Source organism: Macrosteles quadrilineatus, unplaced genomic scaffold (genome assembly GCF_028750875.1).
Source record: "Macrosteles quadrilineatus isolate MER2022 unplaced genomic scaffold, UCM_ALF_1.0 Scaffold_1__1_contigs__length_201487025, whole genome shotgun sequence".
Lineage (NCBI taxonomy): Eukaryota > Metazoa > Arthropoda > Insecta > Hemiptera > Cicadellidae > Macrosteles > Macrosteles quadrilineatus.
Genome location: NW_026542594.1, coordinates 65,679,327 through 65,697,360, shown reverse-complemented (window position 1 = coordinate 65,697,360; position 18,034 = coordinate 65,679,327). Strand labels below are relative to the sequence as shown.

General features: G+C 35.6%; 1 protein-coding gene across 2 annotated transcripts in view; it reads left to right on the top strand.

The window, feature by feature from the left end:
• Positions 1–15,175, top strand: part of LOC128983429 (uncharacterized) — a 97,985-nt gene extending 82,810 nt beyond the window's left edge. For both annotated transcript variants that reach the window (XM_054402717.1, XM_054402718.1), the window contains 10 exons: positions 1,576–1,710; positions 2,106–2,270; positions 2,755–2,883; positions 3,232–3,564; positions 3,858–4,124; positions 4,632–4,855; positions 7,636–7,741; positions 8,277–8,367; positions 8,995–9,225; positions 10,718–15,175. In XM_054402717.1, coding sequence (XP_054258692.1) covers positions 1,576–1,710; positions 2,106–2,270; positions 2,755–2,883; positions 3,232–3,564; positions 3,858–4,124; positions 4,632–4,855; positions 7,636–7,741; positions 8,277–8,367; positions 8,995–9,225; positions 10,718–14,619 — 5,583 coding nt within the window. In that variant the 3' untranslated portion in view covers positions 14,620–15,175. The remainder of the gene's footprint in view (positions 1–1,575; positions 1,711–2,105; positions 2,271–2,754; positions 2,884–3,231; positions 3,565–3,857; positions 4,125–4,631; positions 4,856–7,635; positions 7,742–8,276; positions 8,368–8,994; positions 9,226–10,717) is intronic.
• The last annotated feature ends 2,859 nt before the right edge of the window (positions 15,176–18,034 follow it).

The following is an 18,034-nucleotide window of genomic DNA, read 5'->3' as shown; positions in this document are numbered from 1 at the left end:
ATGCCAGCCTAGAGCTCGCCTAGCATAACTGAGTGATGGCTGACACTTTGGCATCCAAACAACAAATAATTGAGGTGGGGTTCGGTTAAGCCTTACTTTCTGCATTGGGAAACTTATTTGGATATATTCATTCGTGACAAAAAAAAATGGATATCTGGAATGCAAAGTCTTTTAGTGTTAAAAATTGTGTTAAATTCCATTATTGTGTTAAATTGAATTGTTGTGATGCCACATTGTTATCAATGATCTAATTGCTTTGGTCGCCTATATTGAAACATTGAAGCTTTATTAAAACAAAACTACTTCAGAGAGTTACTTTGTCATTTTAAGGTTACTAACATTTAGCATCTTTTAGGGATTTTTGTATTTAGTGTTACTGCGGAGTCAATATTAAATTGAATGCTAAGTCCCGGTTTCATTGTTCAACCAAAGTTAATGGTATAGGGAGCAGCCAAATTGAAGAGATTACATTTGTTGTGCTGAAGATGCTTAACTCATTGGATCTTGTAGCTGTTCATGGCTGTAGCAATGTAGAGGTGATGGACAAGGTCCACGTGCACCTGTTGTGGTGAGTCATCAGTCAGAGGGCGTGACGTGTGATTTGTTAGAGGAAGTGCTGTGTGAACTGAGAAACCTCCACTTCCATTAGATTAGACAATGGGAAGTGCCAGAATTGGCTTCAGTGTTGCTTGAAACAGCAACTACAGTAATGGAGGCCATGATGGGTACCCGAACTGCTCAGACATGAGAAAAGTCTAGTAGCCAAATCATACAGTCTTAAAAGAAAGCTAAAATCCATAATTTTGGAAAACTCTTTTTAAAGTTGTTTACAAGGAAATTAAAATGATTCCTATTTGCTGCACACATTTTGAATGCATAATCCCGAATCTTGAATTCACATCTACAACAGCTATAATTTAATACAATAATATTTCAATAGCAAATACAGACTTTATACTTTCCTGTTAGGCAGTAGGCACACTTAGAAACTATTCAAGAATCTTATGGTCATTATTAAATAGTGATGGTAAAAATGATGAACAAAGCCAAGCTGTAGCTGTGTAGAGCGTAGAGGCTGAGTGGAGGACTTGCAAGGCCTATGTGAGGTCATCCGTGGGAACAATTGCTGCTATTGTTGTATTGTTGACACTGAGGTCCTGTGATCTTGTGATGATGCTGGAACATCACTCAGTGTCGGCATCGTACTACAGGCATCGTAATCCTCTCTCCTCTACTCAGGCCCTTCTCGTCCCTGTGTCAAGCCAGTCTATTTGGTTCTTTCTCTACTCTATTATCTTTCTCTAATTGCTGTTAATAATTAAAACTTGTTTTACAAGTAACTTCCATTACTATTAATTACATTTTAGGCTTAATGTTTTTATAACTAACATTATATATAAGGATTTATAGTTCTTAAAGAAAATCAATGTGATATTCCACATCTAAATAATATAAATACGTGTTTTATGCACAGTATGTGTCTTATCATTCAGCAATACACATGTTGACCATATGAATCCAACTGTACAATAAATTGTTTGATGCACATTCTCTAGCCACCTATCAATGTTTCAGGAGCTGTTCTCTCAACTTCAGTTCAGTCATGAGACGGCTCTTCCCCCCGACGCCCTCCGCCGAGCCCTGGCAGAGTCATTTTTTGACCAGCAGCGCTTCCAACTGGGTTTCATGGATGATGCTGCTGAATGCTTTGTAAGCTCCTTTATTAAAAATAACAAAATAACCTATTACAATTTTATAAGTTGATAAAGTAACAATGTATTTTGTTTATGAAGTGTCAAGATTAAACAAACTGTTGTCAGCCATCTTAGTGAGAGTACATAGTCTTAAATACTTACGATATGTTCATTTAGGCTTTGAAATCAATTACTTTTAATGGATGTGCTTATTATAATATTTGAAAGTGATAGAAACAAACCTGTAAACCTCGAGCTGGCATGCGCTCGATATCGGGCGATTTAATACAAAAGGGCAAAATAATCCTACTGTTACTAGAGCTCTATAGTCCTTCAAAATAATTTCTTTTTTAATACTTTTTAAAAATATTTTCTTTAGTAGAAAGATCTAACGATGGTTGTTATATTCAGGAGAATATTCTGACGAGGATTCACTACCACATTGCCTGTGGTGAGTCGGAGGACATGTGCAACGCCAGACACTGCATCCCTCACCAGAAGTTTGCCATGACTCTGGTAGAGCAGAGTGTATGTGGAGCTTGTGGAGCAACCTCAGAACCTCTACCTTTCACTCAGGTCTGTCAATCTCTCTGCTTACTAGTGCTTGCATAAGATTTATATGCAGATAAAATAGAGTACATCAGTTAAAATCATTATTTTACACTTTTCTTCCAAGGCTATTTTTCTATTCATCTTGAATAGGTAAAAACCTCAATAAAGTCTCCAGATAGGAATATATCAAGTACAATAGCTAAATTACGTAAATTGTTTTGCTGTTGCAAAAATAACTTGGCTTAACAATAAATTGTTTGTGTATATTCTGGTTCCGTCTTGCCATGATACATGTGACATTGTTAATACTGTATATGAACTTCTTATGAACACAATAAAAGGGTTCTCATTCATAGATCCTCATATTAAAGTCTAATTATTTAATGTTAAATGAATATACTCTCATGATGATACATGTTCAGTTTCCTTTCTTTCTTGTTTTAACCTGTTCACAAGCCACTGCAACGATTATGTCACCACTGTATCACATAATGTCAATGTTAATCAGATGGTGCACTACGTGTCAGCGTCTGCCCTGACGTCCCAAGCCAAGCAGATTCCCAGTCCGTCCCATCCTGATCTGTTTGGCCAGTTGCTCAAGAACGCTGGAGGAATGGGAGACATACGAGATTGTCCTGTAAGTAACTAATTATTGTTTCCCACTATACAAGTACCAACCAAAATAAATCTTTTAGTTGAGACATCAGATAGGTTAAGTAGACAAGTGAAGCTAGAATTTTATGTTTAGAACTCCGCTTCATTAGTATTTGCTTATGGAGAACACAGATCAACTGGAATTCTCAGCGAACAAAATAATAATACTAATACAGTAATAATAAAAGTAATTGTGCCCTTAATAATAGACTAATAATCGTATTGAAGTTTATAATTGTGAATGTTCTTAAAATATATTTTTGATCCTGATACAGTTTATGGAACTATTTCGTCTATATAACTTACTACAATATTGTCTTTCCGCACATAGAGTGCATGTGGAGCCAAGATCCAGATCCGAAGGACCCTGACCAACTGGCCAGAGATAGTATCTGTTGGTATAGTCTGGGACAGTGAGAGACCCTCTCTGGAACATATCATGTCATTGCTGGACACCCTGCGCACCTCACTGCGGCTCAGTGACGTGTTCCACACTCCACACACCACACCCCCTCCCACATCACCACACACCTCACACGAGCTGGTGGGGGTCGTCACCTACTACGGCAAACACTACTCAACCTTCTTCTTCCACACCAAGCTGAGACTGTGGATATACTTTGATGATGCCACAGTCAGGGAGGTCGGCCCCAGATGGGAGCAGGTTAGTGTCATCACATCAGTTTAAACTAGATGTCTAAATTAAAGATTTGATTCCATCCAACCCATAACTGAAGAGTGAATATCAAATTAATTTCTTTCCTTATACACTTTATTTTTTGTAAACTATACATTAAGTGACAATATTCTTTATTCATGATTTGCTTGGAAAAAGTCTTCACCAACAAATTCAGTCTGGTAAATTCACCAAATATACAGATGCTGCAATGAATAATGGTGATAAATTAGTAAAATATGATTGCTGAAATAGTGAGTGATAAGATGGTCGGTGTGCAGGTGGTGGAGAAGTGCCGCAGAGGCAGGTACCAGCCACTGCTGCTGTTGTTTGCAGTGCCAGAAGGTTCACCCATCGACACATCAGCAGCTCCCAAGGCTGTGACTCGTGTGACCAAACCTCAACTGACTGCTGTCACTACTCAACCTCTCCGTCGCTCTCTCACCCCCTCCCCTGAGAAACCTACAGGACTAGGACTGGCTACACAGCGCAGAGCTGTCACTCCCAACCCTGACCAGACCCAACATGAGCCTACCCTCAAACCTATGGTGAGAGTAACAAACAAGGATTCCAATATTTGAATGGTTGAACAATGTATTTGTTGTCACTGTTGTCAGTTTTAAATAGGCCCTACCCTTATAATTTACTCATCTTAAATTCTACTTTAGAAATCATAGGTAGAATAACCTGTATGTGACAAATAATACAGTACCTTTGTGTGGGTAGCCAAGTGATTATAATTCTCCTCATCAAATGATTCCAAGCCATTTGTGCTTCCACTTCTAACAAAACGTAGACGTGCAATAGTAACAAGAGCAGGGTTTAGACTGTTGCCTTAAAAATCTTAAAATGCTAATGGGGTGGATAATCACAATAACATTCCAAGTAGCTCATACACTGTTTAGTTATTTAGCACTGTTAGATTTTTCTCACCAAGCACTTTCTGTTCACATAACCATATATATTGTAGCACAGTAAAACAAAAACCAACAATTGCAGTGCTCTAGTTCTCTAGATAACTAAACAAAACTAACTGTATCACAATGTGTGTGTAGCGGCCGATGCTGAATGGCAATGACTATCAGAATCTGAGCCATCTGCAGGCTGCCATGTTTGGAGATACACCCCCGGATTCCCCCAGGACCAAGAATTTTCCCCACCCCCAGCTGGTGAGGCGGGACTCTGGTAACTGGAGTGGCGACCGCAACAGCGCGTCCTCGTCATCATCCACCTCACTGGAGAACCCCTACCACTACATTGTTGGAAAAATGCATCTCAGGTAATGGAAATTGTTTAGATGGGGGTGACCAAGCGTTCTATAGTAAGTTATATATCATTAGAAACTAGATTTTTACCTGAAAATAATGGTGCAAAAATTTTTCTGCTGCCACAAAAACTGAATTTACTACGATTTTTTAAAGTTTTTTACTGTAATGCCTCTTTTCGGCTGGTCTCTGTCGCCATAACTTTACTGTGAATTGACTGACCAACACAAACATGAACGATTGAAATTGAAAGGATCGTCTAGGGAAGAAGAAGAAACCTAATATGACAAAGAGTAAGTTTATACAAAGAGGTATAAATAATAATTTCTATTTTTTATTGTGTTTGTAGTACTTTTTACAAAGTGCATAAACAGTCTTGAGATAATATCAATCAACAACTCGATTCATTATAACCTAAACTTTAACTTCCCTAATCTAACCTACCTTCAAAGGACTTAATACAGTCACGAGTCCACATAACATCCAACCTACCAACCTCACATGTCTTTTTCAACTTATAAACGAATTTTTAACTGTACGAGAAGTTTGGTTAGGTTAGGTTAGAATAGTGTCAATTTGTTGTTTATTCATTTTATTAAAACTGCCACTACACTATTATCCTCATGGGACATAACGGTTACATGGTCAAAACCTAAGCTAAGCCATTCGGTTACGTGAAGAGAAGAACTAAATGAATTCCTTCTTCAATTTTCATAATCCAGTCCCCAGATCCAGATTAAATATGTCCGAACTAGAGGTGTTTATTAATGTTAATTAATTTTAATCAATTAATACATAAGTTAAAGCCTAATTAAATTAACATAATTACCTTTCTAAGTGTGGGTTGTGAGGGTAATATTTACATTAAAATGGCACATAATCAATCAATAAATGTGAATTGTGCTATTAACTTCGATTATACAGTGTAAACATTGTAGTGCAGATTCAATGTTCCTAATAAAACATTAAAATAAACTTCAAAAAATCGTAGTAAATTCAGTTTTTGTGGCAGCAGAAAAATTTTTGCACCATTATTTTCAGGTAAAAATCTAGTTTCTAATGATATATAACTTACTATAGGACGCTTGGTCACCCTCATCTAAATAATTACCCAGGTAATTATCACTACATCATACTTAACTGCTACATTACTTAATCAGTTCTGGTAATTGCAGGTTTGTGTAAAGATTGTCAAAATTAATTTGAGCTAAATCCTGATGGATAAATCAGATATATATATGCCTAGGGCCTAGAACAGGTTTTAAAGATTTTTATGGAAATAGCAGGATTATATGTATGGAAAAAAGTGTACTCTAGCACAAGAAATAAAACTTTACACTGTCCAAAACATATATATTTCACTGGGATATTTATTTATTTAACATCATCACATTACATCAATTCTCTTGACAGGTGATTTGTCATGAAGTCTAATAAAATTATACATTGAAAAATCTACATTATAAAATACAAAACAAATAAAGCAATCAATACAAACCTATGGGAGAAAAAATTCCTTTCAAATTGTAATCACATCTCCAAAATATTCTTCTAGTGAGTAAAATGCCCTCTCCAAAAGGAAACTTTTTAACCCGTAGAGTGCCAGGCGAGAAATAAAAGTAACGCTCAAAAAATGCCGATGATTTTTCCCGAAGGTCGCGCTAAAAATGCCGAGCGCGATCTGGCGATTTTTAGGTTAAAATTTCGTAAAAATCAAATTTTCGATATTTCGACCAACGAAAATCGATGTATCGCATCTAGTAACTTTCGACTCAATGTTAATATATGGGTTAAAAGAATCCGAGTATCCATTCGGTTGTTATGACAACTGTTCGATCATTACGAAACGTCCGGTCGGCCGGACGTTGGCACTTTTGGCTCGTTCTAAAAACGTCCGGTCGGCCGGACGTCGGCACTTTTGGCTCGTTTTAAAACGACGGTTCCCCGGACGTTGGCACTCAAAGGGTTAAAGATGATTTCAATTTAGAAACTGAGGCAATGTTTTTTATCCGAGCAGGTAGTTTATTGTAAACTTTTGGCCCTATATACTGAGGAGATAAATGAAATATTTTAAGCCTATGTTGAATTGGTTTTATAATATTTTTGAATCTTGTGTTATGTGTATGAGATGGTTGACAGTCCATGAATGTATCGAAATCACTTTTAACCATTAATGCCAATTTGTCAATTTGAATAAGAGCAAAGGTCAAAATTTTAAACTGAATAAATAAATCTTTACAATGTGTTCTATTGGGAACTCTGGCCATTATTCGTACTGCTCTCTTTTGAAGAACAAATATTTTTTTGGCCTGACTTGATGAGCCCCATACAGTAATTCCATAATTCATAATCGATGAAAAATATGCATGATATACTGCTATTTGTGTTTTTAAATTAGTAGTATCCCTGATTATCGTAAGAACAAATTTTGCTGAACGTAGTCTTTTTGATAGGTTTTTAATGTGATTTTGCCAATTTAATTGTGAATCAATATCAATTCCCAGATAATTGATTGATTTTTGTGAGTGAATTGAATTAAAGTTTGTATTTAAACAGATTTCTTGGTTAATATTGGATGCAGAAAACTGAATTAGTTGGGTACACTGAGGACCTCCCTCTCCCCAACTCAAACATCCCTCTTGGTAGAAAATAGTGTCTGTGACATTGACATATTCTATGGTTGTGCACATTTTTGTTCTATTAAGTTTGCTTTTGTGAAAAACATGTGACCAAGAAATATATTTATGATGACAGTAAACATAGTAGCCAATGTTTACAAGTGGTTATGTTTCAGAGGGAAGATGCAGCCAGATGGTCCGTGTGATCAAGGGTACGACTCTTATTCTCTCTCCTCCAATGATAGCCTTCCTCTGCAGCAGACTCTGAAGCACAACCTCCAGGTATCACTTATGTTCAAAACTAGTACCTTTCATTGCTAAGCTTTATTTATAAATTACCACTCTTTGAATGCTTTAATTATTTTATTCAATTTAATAGTTTTGATAATATAGTGGTATCAACATTAGAATTTACTCTAGTATTTTATACTAATCAAAATGCTGTTTTTTTTAGCTGTAACAACTATTTTATGAAGATTAAGCTTTCAGATCATTAAATTTGGCAAATTAGGATTTTTTATTCAAATGCTTCCTTGTACTTTCATGTCTGGTAACACTAATTGTGTTAATTTATATCATCAATACCAGTAAAACTTAACTACAGATCTACAGCCATCATTACCAGGATAGTGATGTGTACCTTATTCTACACACATTTGTTCCTTAACAAATCCTGCTAACAAATAGCAGAAGTTTAATTTTTGTTCACTTATTGTAGCAGTTTTTCAAAACTTTATACCTGATGAGATACATTCTAGAATTGACTATATGATATCTAGAGTAGAGAGGTTCATTACATGACAACATTGTGTTGCAGTTGGCTCAGATACCTGAAGGGCATCACTCGCCAATAGGAGGACTGCATGTCGGCCACTCACAGTATGGCTCAAACAAGCCTTCTTGCACAGGTAAGCGCTATACTAGAAACAATCTATAAATGTAAAAGTCCAATTATTGAACAAGGAAAATTGTAAAAGAATTATTTTAAGGGCTGCATTCTTGTTTCAAGGTGTAAAGCCATAAAACATGTTTGTTAGTATTTTCTAAATGCCCCTTACAAAGAGAAGCAGTGGATCAATTATAATTTGATAATATGTTGGCTCTATCCTAAGTTTAGTGCTAAGTGTCACCATTAACAACGAGTTTTAACTTAAACACGAGTTATTACTAATGATAGAAGTAGATATCCCATTCCTACGTACGAAGTTAGTTTTGGAAGAAAAATGGACGTATGGAATTTGAGTCTCTATCAAAGTGTGCCTACAACAATTATCAATTTCTGTCAAATAGGCACTCTTTAACCAAGCCAAACTGAAAGGAATCTATATTTTGTATTTAAATGTCTCACCATTGAAAATGGACTCCTATCAGTATGCAATCTGGCCATTAATCAAGTCCTGTGAATGAATTGGTTGTCATTATCTAAAACTACTGGTACCCTAATTGGCTTGTTATAAAAGATATTTAGTTAAAACTCCTATCACTATAGTAATCTATCCCCTAAGGTTATGTCTGAGTGTTGTGTTTTGCTACAGATGACTGTGAGAGGTTGTGTGCTGAGGCGGAGGAGTTGCTGGGTCGCTCGGAAGCCGCTGAGGACCTCGTCACTGCTCTGTCTCTGTGTAATGCAGCTGCATACAAGGCCCGTGCGGCCATGGACGCTCCCTACAGCAACCCTCAGACGGCCAGCGCGGCCCGTATGAAACACAACACCTGCATCATGCGTGCACGCTCCTTGCACAAGAAACTGGAGGAACCCAACAAACGTAAGGGCTATTGTAATGATGCAAACGTACATTATTAGCAACAATTATTACTCATTGACAATACTCACTTAGTTTTGTTTGGAATGTTGTAGAATATTTATGTCCAGGCAATCGGTAATGTAGTTCCTCATTCCTAAGTACATCTGACACTGACACAGTACAAAATGGTTCAGTAGAAACATATCCCTTTTGTAGTGTATTTGAAAAGACTTATTTTTCTTTGGATTGTTATTAATTATATCCTTTTACATTGCTAAGCTTGTACTGTGCTATTTTTTTACGTGGTTCTTGACTTTTAGAATTGATGGATATTATACAGAAAGAGAGGTACCAAAAATATCCCAAAGAAATCTTTTCTCTGTTATTTTTCTTTGTTAATATCTATTGAATTTTTACTGGTTGAGAATATGGTTAAAAATTACTTACATGAGTATTTTTGCATATTAAGTCTATTCAAGTTCCCTACTAATGTATTCTATACTTGAAGTTTAATTAAATAATCTAATCCCTAACAATTATAAGGAATAACTAAATCTATCTATATACTTTATATAGGGACAGTTTTCTCTGTAACATCCCTCTTCCAGTTGTCTTACTTAACCAAATTTTACAATATGTTCGATTTTTACTAGAGTTCACTTTCAAAGATTCAATGTTGCTGATTAACTCTCTTTATAACGTTTTAATTATGAATTGTAATGTAACAGCTGATCGCTCAGTTGATTGTTTAATCACAGTTAGATTGTAAACAAGTAACAAACCAGTTTAAAAAAATGGATTTTAAAATGAACTAGGGGACCACAGCAGCAATTGCTGCTTTATAGTTATGTATACAAATTTAAAAGAAATACACACTTTTTTACACATTTATACGCAGTCTTCCCTCAACACGATACATTTCAGCACTGCGTTACCATTCTAACCTAAAAACAGAACACTAACTTAAAACATACAAATGTGCAAGGTTTACATCAGCTGGTATGTTTAAAACAGCTTAAATAGAAACACTGTTGCAGTACTTCCATTAGAAAATGACCGGATCTTTTGACGGCCTGTGGGACAGAGCAGTGGTAATTTTTTACACTTCTGATACTTTTCTTAACGTCCTTGGACCTTAAGCTTTCAAATGAATCCTCAACAGCCATGTACCTTTTACCGAGCTCAAGATATTTTGTGGGGACCGATTCGCTTACAAAATTAAATATATAGATGTGCTACTTTTTGAAAATTGTAACCTGATTGTGGTAGGAAAATTACTCTTTATTTTAAGGTTTAGATATAAAATTTAATTTATTTAAATGTAAATTAGTAGTTGTTTTCACGGACCAAATCGTCTTACACAAACTTAATTTTTAAAATATTAAAAAGGATATTTCCTTCTTCTTCTGAAACAAGTTTTGAACCCTATTAATATGTGCAATTTGAGCACCTGTGTCTTGTGGTGATTTATATGTTTGACGCGATTAGATAACACATGTCTTTTGTGTTTTAGATCCAGAAGGAAGACACAGCAGGGAAGGCAGTGGCTGTAGCAACCGTGGCTCGACAGGATCCCATTCAAGACAGAACTCCAGAGATAAAGGCAACCATTCTCGCCAGAACAGCAGAGAGCTACTTGTTAATACGATGCCTCTATCATCTCAATCCTCGAAGAACATTCAACGCGAACCATCAGTAATAACTATAGAGCGGCCTGCTCCGAAGAATATTGAAATATATGCCACCCTGCCCAAGAGTAAGAAAGGTCTTCTTTCACGTGCCACAAAGACAAAAACAACTGTTGAAGATGAAGAGTACCTCATGTATGATCGCCCAGGGAGGAGCCTGTATTCCAGTAGATCGAAACTTAGTGGAAAGAAGGATGGCGAAAAGCGAGCAAGAAGTGAAGAGAGGAACAATAAGACAGCCAAGGAAAAAGAGTTTGTATCTAACTCTTTGTCAAAGGAAGTCAAGAAACAAACAAAAGTTGAAGAGCCAAAACAGAACAAGAAACAACATAAAATAAGAAGGAAACTACTCATGGGAGGTTTAATTAAAAGGAAAAATCGTAGCATGCCTGACTTGAGAGAAGACGAGGTATCTCCTAAAAATGTGATGAAAGATGATCCAAAAACATTGACTAAGGACGATTCAAGTGTAGGGTCGAAAACAGAAAAGACCATGGGACTGAGTGGTTATTTATCAGAAGGACATTTAGAGTTCTCAGGCAACCCAAATCTCGAAAGAAGTAAGCTAATGAGGAAAAGTTTCCATGGAAGTAAAGTCCTTCAAATGGCTAAGATTCCTCCTCCTCCACCTTTGAGGACAACTTCTCAATTAAGTAAGTCTGACAGACCTCCATTTCCTCTCCCTTCTGATGATTCAAAACAAAATCTTAAGAATGAAAGAACTGGTGAATGGTGCCGTGAACCTCAGTCACTACCATACATACCTGCCTCTTCATATAATGATACTAAAAAGATAGAATCAGTGACTTATGCTAATGGTGGTTATCTTCTCCAAGGTTCCAATCAGTCTAATACAGTTGTTACAACTGCTCAGGTACACCAAGAACAATCGCCATTAGCAGCAAGGGATGAAGTAGACAGTGGTGTACCTTGTGATGCTAATGGGTTTCCACTGCCTCCTTATCCTTCTCCACTCAATTCAGTGGCTCATTCCCGCCAAGCCAGTGAAGATTTCCCCCCACCACCACCGGAAGTCATTACACAAGACGTAGATCAAAGCTCTGTTAGACCTCCATCCCCTGCAAGTTTGTTAGTCCAAGTTCAGCAAAAGAGACTTCAAATATTAGCTGAAAACGAGGCCAAAGCTGCAGCTGCTGCAGAGTCTTATGAGGCTGCCAGAGCTGTTGGTGGTGAAACTTGGTTAAGAGAACTTCAAGCCAAACAAGCAGCTCTGAAAGGGAAGAATGGCTACACTCAACATAGTAAATCTGAAAGTCCAGTAAGCAGTGGATCACGAATTTCCACCCCAACAAAATCAATTGATTCTATTCAACACTATGAATCAAGAGACCGATTAACTCCACAAAATGGTTTGAATGATGTTGCAGCAGGTAACCAGCAAATGGCTTCAGTAAAAGATTTAAAATCAAGATTTGAAAACATAAAAATTGGAAAAGATTCCGAAACTGTTCAACAGCTAATGAACAAAACCTCTCTAGAGAGCCCAATCGATTCTATATCATATGATGCCCAGGTAAATAATAATACAATGATAAACTCCTTGACATATGACTCTAGTTTGATTACAGCGCATATGAATGGATTTGATATCAGTAGAGACAGTAGCCTATGTAAAGAACTTGGAAAAGATACATCTTTGTCTAGTAGCAATCAAAGTCTTTCCAAACAGCATTTTGATAACCATGAACCTAGGAGAAAATCTGGGAAAAAGAAAAATGTAACGTTTTGTGAGCAAGTTGTGTTGGTAGCAACAGCTGACGAGGATGAAATCGACAGTTACATACCAAATCCTATATTGGAAAGAGTCCTTCGTTCTGTACTCCACAAAGATACTCCTCAAGAAGTAAGAGAAACTACCATTCAATCAGTTATTCCATTGAAACGAAATGATTCTGCTAACTATGGTCAAAGGAACCATGATCTTTCTGCACCTCTCGTTCAGAAGAACTGCCATGAATTAGTGCCTAAAAATGCTTCCATTTCAAATTCAAACGACAAATTGAACAACACATCAAGTGCTGGGATGAATTCAGACCGCTTTACATATCAGGGAAACGTTCCTACTACTATTTCAACACCCACTATGAACGACAGTAATATGCAGTATTCAGTAAATAACAGCAGTAGCAATGAACCTAACCATTACGATCATCATGCCAACGTAAGCAGGTTAAATCAAGTTCAGCAACCATCAGGATTAAGGTCCGTGCAGCAGTCACCGGTTTTGTCTAGGCCAATCATGAGTCAGATTCCAGGACCAAAATCACCTACTCTTCAACATTATCAACACAATAATCACCAGACACAACAAAATAATCATCCAATATATCAACAACCTCCTCAAAACAATCAGCAAATTTATCATCAAAATTTACAAACTAATCAGAGCTATTCCCCACAATATTCTGCCCAAGCTCATCTATCTCCAAGCTATCAAATGCAGTCAAGTCCTCATTTGAATCCCACTCAGTTTTCATACCCTCCGAACCCACAAATGAACCAATCAGAGCAATCTCATAACGAACATCGCTATGTTGCATCAGCTGATTACCCTACATTACAACAATCAGCACAAACTCCTGTTTCTTCCCCCTATCAACAGGTGCCTGTTAATCAAAGTCAATCGGTAATGAACTCACCTTACCAACACGTCCCTCATCTTCAAAATAATCCAAATAGTAGTAGATCTGCACAAACTGTATCTCAAATGTCTTTGCCCCAGAACGGCCTCCCACAGCAGTCGCCTATGATGAGTAGACAGTCGAATCATCAACAGTTTGCTAACAGTCACAGTCTTGACAATAGAAAAGTGAGTGCACCATTAAACACGCAGCAATACAAAGATAGCTCAGTTGCTCCTCAAGGGGAAAACCGCTACGTCCACCCTCCTTTCAATCAAGTTCAAAATGGATCCTTAAGAAATCAGTTCAATATGCCTGCTGAACAAAATACAAGATTTGTCAGCAACCCACCGGTTCACCAACACACCACAGTCAGAGCTAGGCCTCAAGCCATGTACCAACAAGACTTGCCTCCACCAGAGTACCAGCATCCACCACCTCCTAAAAAGGAAGGATCCACGCCTTCTTCTAGGTCAGAAATATATCAGAGGGTTCCCCATCCAAACAATTTTCATGACCAGACTCAAGGTGCATTGTCGCAGCAAAACTCCCAAGTACACGGGCACAGTCAACTATCTCAAAATCATATAAATGGCCAAGGACAAGTAAACCCTGCAATGGGAAATCAGGTTTATCAGTATCCCCCCTACCACCCTCAACAACAAAACAACCAAAGTGTTTATCATCATGTGCCTACTTCCAGTCACTCCCTGCAAACAAACCATCAGCCTCAACTCAATGGACATTCACAACACCAGCAGACAAATGGTTACCAATTTCAACAACCCTTTTATAGTCAAAACACACAATCTCCAAATTCTCAGTTAGCAAACAATCAATCTCAACATCCTAACCAACAGTACAACACAGGATCCACTACTAGGCAGTCTCCTTATCAGCCACCTCCCCATCCAAAGCAACTAGAGGCTGCTGGGAAGATTCCTGACAGGACGATTCAACCGTCTGGAGTTTCTCACTTGAGGAGCAATCCTTGCAACTTATGTCGTAAGAAACAAGTGCAACATCCGGCCATCTATTGCACAGATTGTGATTTTTACATGTCTAGGTTTAAACCCAAGTCATAGTAGTGACCTAATTTCTCAAATATAAATCAGTACCTGATATTATTAAAGAAAATTAGATATCTTTGTAAATTATCTTTTGTTTCGTAAGCATGTAAAATTAGAATTTTATTTCCTTGGTTTAACAAAAATGTAATTAATTATGTAAATGTACATCTATGATAAGCTGGATCTTCTGATAAATCTCAATAAATTTGTAAGAATTATTTCTGTGACAATATTAGATTATGACTAATGATGAGCTTGTGATGTTGTTCAGTATTACTGTTATAGTTGGCATTTTGTTTCTTATTTAAGTGCCAAATATGTTGATGCATATGTAAGAACAAGACAAGATGGCTGTTAAAATATTTTGTTTGTAAATTGTTATGAGATGAATATTATATGATGTTATATATATATATTATGTTTGTTACTTTGGATGTTTATTCAAGTGATCTCAAACTGTTAGGTTTATCATAGGTATTTAGTTGTCCTTTGCGAGCAAAGCGTAATTTGTAAATAGTTCAATCCAACAGTACTTTGTTTTAAAAGTACTTTTGGAGTTTTTGTAATAAAATAATTAATCTATTTATGTGTTTTGTTTCTGAATCCTGAATGTAAGAAACCCAAAAATGACACAACAAAATTTTTTTTATAAATTCTTTAATAAGATTTTAGATTAAATATCATTATTTGAAAAGTAGAATAGTTTCCATATAATATTTCAAAAAATTCCTATTATCTCATAAGATTGAAGCAATATAGGCTAATCACACCTGTCAATTTTGGTAGTATAGTCCAAGAGGTTTTACCTGAAATAAAAGCTTATTGTTTCTTGTTACTAGCTCATATGACAGTCACAGTTTGATTGTTACTTTTTACTTTCTCCCCCTATACATAGTAGCCTATATGGGGAAAGTATCGTTTTCGTCAAAATGTTTGAGTTTCAGATCTGTTTTGGGTCCCATCCAATCTTGTTTTTCAATTTTGTTTTTCATCCCATCTTGGCGTAATGGCGGACCGGTCGTTCAGGAAGGGCAAAAAACGTAGGGTTGTTTACCCCAAGGGTCAGGACCACTCGGGCTGACACAATAAAACTAGCGAAAGTTTCGACAAGGCAGAGTAGTGTGGGCGCTGAGGAACTCGACAACCATTCGCGCTATAGCTGGTTACTATTGCGTTATGGTATTGTCAGTTTTTGTGTAAGCCCAATTATCGTAGAATAATTGCACAGTTTGTTTTTGTTTTAACAGAAGTTCATCTCTTGATGACACAACAATATTAATTCATTTAAACATATAATACAGTTTACATTTGATCCTGTACCAACAATTATTTTGATAGACATGTAAAATATAAGTCAATAGGAGCACGTGAACTAATGAGATAAGCTGTAATACTACAAACAGGCTTTTAGAAGCAACGGATAAATTATCTAACAATGGAACAAACGGCTTGCAAAAATAACATTTAGTAAACAAGTAAAGTAATATGAGGGCAAAGTAAAGTACTCAAGTAAGGCGTAATGGTTTTACTCACAAAAATAAAACTTATAAATCATAATATACAATTTTGAATGCATCGAGTATTTTATTGTTACTTACATTTTTGTATCAAAATTTCACATCAGACTCAACATTATTATTAGGTCTAGCTTCAAAATAAATTATATTTCTAATTTCAGACTTATACAAGGTATGAAGCTCTTTATAAAATCAATAAAAGACAAATAACATTTTAACACCAGGGAATGTAATTCGCTCGTTCTCAAAGTTAACGTAAACACGTACAAAAAAGCTCAATTAAATTGTCACAGTTTGTTTCTTTCTTCCAAAGAATCAAACAACCCAGACATTGTGACCACCAAAGTGACTATTATAATTCAAACTCAATATAAATTAACTCAAATCATATGCAAACAATTCATATACAACTACTTAGTAATAACATTTCAAAAAATAGAACATATATAATAAGGAATTTAGTATATATAGCCTACATATATCAAAGTGAAATATTTTTGAACAACCAACAATATATTACGTCCATATAGGCAATGATTATTTAAGAATTAGTATATATTTTGATTTATAAAAACAAACTCAAATTATATGCAAACAATTAGAATTTTAAGCAATAAAATTTCAATAAATATAACATGTTTAGTTAGGAATTTAGTATATATACATATATAATAGTGATAACATTTTGAACAACCAACAATATATTACGTCCATATAGGCAACGAGATTATTTGAGAATTAGTAGATATTTTGATTGATAAAAACAAACTCAAATTATATGCAAACAATTTGATTTTTTAGTAGTAAAATTTCAAAAAATATAACATGTTAAATTACGAATTTATGATATACACATATATCATAGTAAACAAATTTAAAAACCAACAATATATTACGTTCATATAGGCAACGTGATCATTTGTGAATTGGTAGATATTTCGAATGATAACAACAAACTCAAATTATATGCAAACAATTAGATTTTTCAGCAATAAAATTTCAATAAATATAACATGTATATAATATAATATAACATATACTATAATATATTATATAATATAAATATAACATATACTAAAAATGTTCATCATGACGAGAAACCTTGCGCAAAATTATCCATTTTTTCATAAATTGCCCTTTAAGGTCATAATTGTTTTCCAAAGGGAACTTTCCATATACTTAATGTTAAAAATACCTCAGCTGTTCTTATTTGTATGTTATTCTTTCAATTTATTACCTTATTAAAATCTATTGTGATTATTTGTTTGTAATGCTGTATTCTGTTATGTTTATTTCAGCTTAACTTAACCAATCAATAGTTTTTTTATAATAGGCTACTTATGAAGTCAAACTGGTTGAAGCCCGTGGGTAACAGCTAGTATGACATAATGGTTAAAACATACCTCGACGACAATCCTTAACACGTAAATACATGTTACATGTTAAGGATTGTCTGACGAGGTATATTTTAACCATTACATATCAAGTTAAAATATTGCAATTAATCATATAGGCCTACTAAATATTCAGCCTACTTACTTGATACGAGTTAAATTTCTACACCCTTGGAATTTCACCACACTACGATGTTTTTAGCCATTGGACTCTAAAGCTACGTATTGTTGTATAGGTTCGAAATGCCAGCTGTCATCGCAGCAAGAAAGGGGCAAAATTTGTGTAAATTGTTGGTAAAAATAGCCAACGTACCACGGGCTGAAAGGATTTTCAGCACTAGGTACAAAATATACTGTTGTAATAATATACAGATGTTATAATGAATTTTCGATAATTAATACACAGTATTAAAACATATACTATTTCATGTTTAAATTTTAAATTACACAGTGTAAGTCTTGTCTGCAATCCAGCATTGTGTCCATTTTCTACAAGAAACAACATAATTTAATGAGGTT